Source organism: Solanum tuberosum, unplaced genomic scaffold (assembly GCF_000226075.1).
Source record: "Solanum tuberosum cultivar DM 1-3 516 R44 unplaced genomic scaffold, SolTub_3.0 scf00289, whole genome shotgun sequence".
Classification (NCBI taxonomy): domain Eukaryota; kingdom Viridiplantae; phylum Streptophyta; class Magnoliopsida; order Solanales; family Solanaceae; genus Solanum; species Solanum tuberosum.
In genome coordinates, this window is record NW_006239225.1 from 451,731 (window position 1) to 454,511 (window position 2,781).

The following is a 2,781-nucleotide window of genomic DNA, read 5'->3' on the forward strand; positions in this document are numbered from 1 at the left end:
AATCAAATTCTTCCTCAATTTTGAATAATAGCAATTTTAAGTTTATTAAATGTTTATTTTATCCTTACATTATCAACATTATTTCCTTCTTTAAAATTATAATATATATATATATATATATATATATATTTTTGTATAAATGTTTACTTCTTCATATTTTAAACACTTTTTTATATGTCCACAGAGTAGTGCACAAACTGAAGTACCAAAATGCCCTTAACCTTGACTTTTATTAAACCAGATTAATTTTTAAATTATTTAAATAAGATAAAATTAAACCAATAAAAGTTGGATTTTTATCTCATTTTCCCTCGGTTTGGTTTCTTTTATTTTTATTTTTAATTCTTTTGTAAGGTCTCTGCAACACAAAATATATAACAAGTGTTTCGAAGTATTTTTTTTATATTGTAGTAAAATTTTATAACATATCTAGTGAAATTTTATAAGTGAGGATTGGAGAAGATAAAATGTATGTTAATCTTACCACTACCTCGTGCATGCAGAGAGGTTATTCCGAAAAAGCCTCGATAGTAAATCCATCTACAACAAAGATAGTGAAGAAAATATAGGGTAACACAGGTAGTGCAAAGTCTATCCAAAAAAGGAAAAAATAAATAATACAATAGTGTGATAATCAAAAGACACTAATCAATAATAATACCACTAGTATAATGACAAACACCAACTACTATAAGCAAGACAATACTACACTACTTTCTAACATTCTGCCCTTATACATATCCTTCACACCCTTCTATTTAAGATCATGTGTAATATCATATCATGTTTTATCACCTCTGCTCAATACTCTTTCGGCTTATACTGCATCTCCTCATACCCTCTATTATTAACATCTCGCACCTCCTCACTGGTGTGATAAGTGGTTACATTATAGTACTAAATTAAACATAAAATCAAATTAAACCATATCACAAGTAATTTGTTTTTCTTTTTAAAAATTTGATTGGACACATCCATTTTGTTTGAAGACCCCTAAATAGAGAGTGAGGGAGCTACTAAAGAAAAGTGCTCTCTCCTCCATCCTTCAATATAGTATGAACATCACAGTCATCACCCCCAATATAGAGTATGTCCAAAACCCTAATTACTGACACTACTCCATTATTATTATTATTATTGTAGTATTCTATACATTTTCACAGAATGTGCAGCAAGCATTTCAAAGAACTAGATATGTCCTCCCAGAGTTTGTTTTACAGGGCAAGGATGAAGCTGAGGATGCCTCCTGCCACAGCCATTCTCTTATTTATCTACCTCATTGTCTCCTTCTCACATCTAGTTAATGCCCAACTCAATCTTACCCTTCCTAACCAACACCCTTATCCTGAATCTGTTGTTCACCAACTACAAAGGTAACTAAATATCTGCATTATTTCTCTTAAATTCCCACTTAATTTCATGTTTATGCATCCATCGCTTGTTTCTGTTACAGGAAAGTCAATGAGTCCAGATTACTACTCCAGACAACTGTAAGAGATAACAAATGTCAGAGTACAGGAAACCCAATAGACGATTGCTGGCAATGCGACCCAAACTGGGCCAAAGACCGGCAAAGGCTAGCAGACTGCTCCATTGGTTTCGGTCAGGGTGCAATGGGTGGGAAAGGAGGTCAGATCTACGTAGTCAGAGACTCCTCAGACAGAGACACCGTCAACCCAACTCCGGGCACTCTCCGTCACGCCGTTGTTCAAGAGGAACCTCTTTGGATCGTGTTTGCAGCAGACATGGTCATAAAGCTAAAGCATGAGCTTATTATCAACAACTACAAGACCATCGACGGACGGGGAGCAAATGTTCACATCACCGGCAATGGGTGTATTACATTACAGTATGTGAGCAATGTGATTATACATAATGTTCATATTTACAATTGTGTCCCTTCGGGTAATACTAACATACGGTCGAGCCCTACGCATGTTGGGTGGAGAGGCAAATCGGATGGTGATGGTATATCCATCTTTGGATCTCATAATATCTGGATTGATCACTGTGCATTATCTCATTGTACCGACGGCTTGATTGATGCGATCATGGGGTCTACTGCTATTACCATATCGAATAACTATTTTAGTCATCATGATGATGTTATGCTCTTGGGACATGATGATTATTTAACAAATTTTCTATAAAAAAATATATTTTGTTTCATTGAAAAATTAATATATAGATTTCCTCATAACTTATATATGAAGCAACTAATTTTAAAATGTAAGGTATGATGCGTCTTTTATTTGTGCAACAATATCAATAGCTTATGCATTATTCAGTAAGGGGTCTTTTGGTAGATGGTTAGAGTAATGCAAGTATTAATAATAAATGGATTAGTTATGAGTGAATCTATGAATTATTTTTTGTAGGTATTAATTATACGTGTAATAGTTATACATGTATTAGTTATTACACCTTCATTCTATCCCACATAAAATAATACACATATTTCCTCATAACTTATACATATATTATTAGTTATGCGGATTCTAAGTTGTCAACCAAATATCGTATTATTTTTATACATGAATGACTTATTTCCTATCTACCTATCAAATGTCGTATACAAAAATTAATACATGAACAACTTGTTTCATATCCATCTACCAAATGACCCCCAAGTTTATGTTGTTTAGTATATTGGATTAGCTAACAATATAAGCGGGAAATTAAACATAACTTGAGTTCTGGTATAAGAATTATAAGATCCAAAATGACACGAAGACAACTTTTTTAAAAAAAAAACAATCATTCCATTTATTTTCGTGTATG

At 32.8% G+C, this 2,781-nt stretch overlaps 1 protein-coding gene across 1 annotated transcript; it reads left to right on the forward strand.

Annotated features, from left to right (window-relative positions):
- Positions 1 to 937: 937 nt before the first annotated feature.
- Positions 938 to 2,150, forward strand: LOC102593528 (probable pectate lyase 12). The gene is made up of 2 exons (XM_015314490.1): positions 938 to 1,373; positions 1,454 to 2,150. The coding sequence occupies exons 1-2, from the start codon at positions 1,165 to 1,167 to the stop codon at positions 2,148 to 2,150; spliced, it is 906 nt and encodes a 301-aa protein (XP_015169976.1). The 5' UTR covers positions 938 to 1,164.
- Positions 2,151 to 2,781: the final 631 nt, after the last annotated feature.

Excerpts from the sequence above, each read along its gene's own strand:
- LOC102593528 (XM_015314490.1), top strand. The coding sequence starts at position 1,165 with ATGTGCAGCAAGCATTTCAAAGAACTAGATATGTCCTCCCAGAGTTTG. Across the intron at positions 1,374-1,453 it reads GTTGTTCACCAACTACAAAG|GAAAGTCAATGAGTCCAGAT; the intron begins GTAACTAAATAT and ends TTTCTGTTACAG.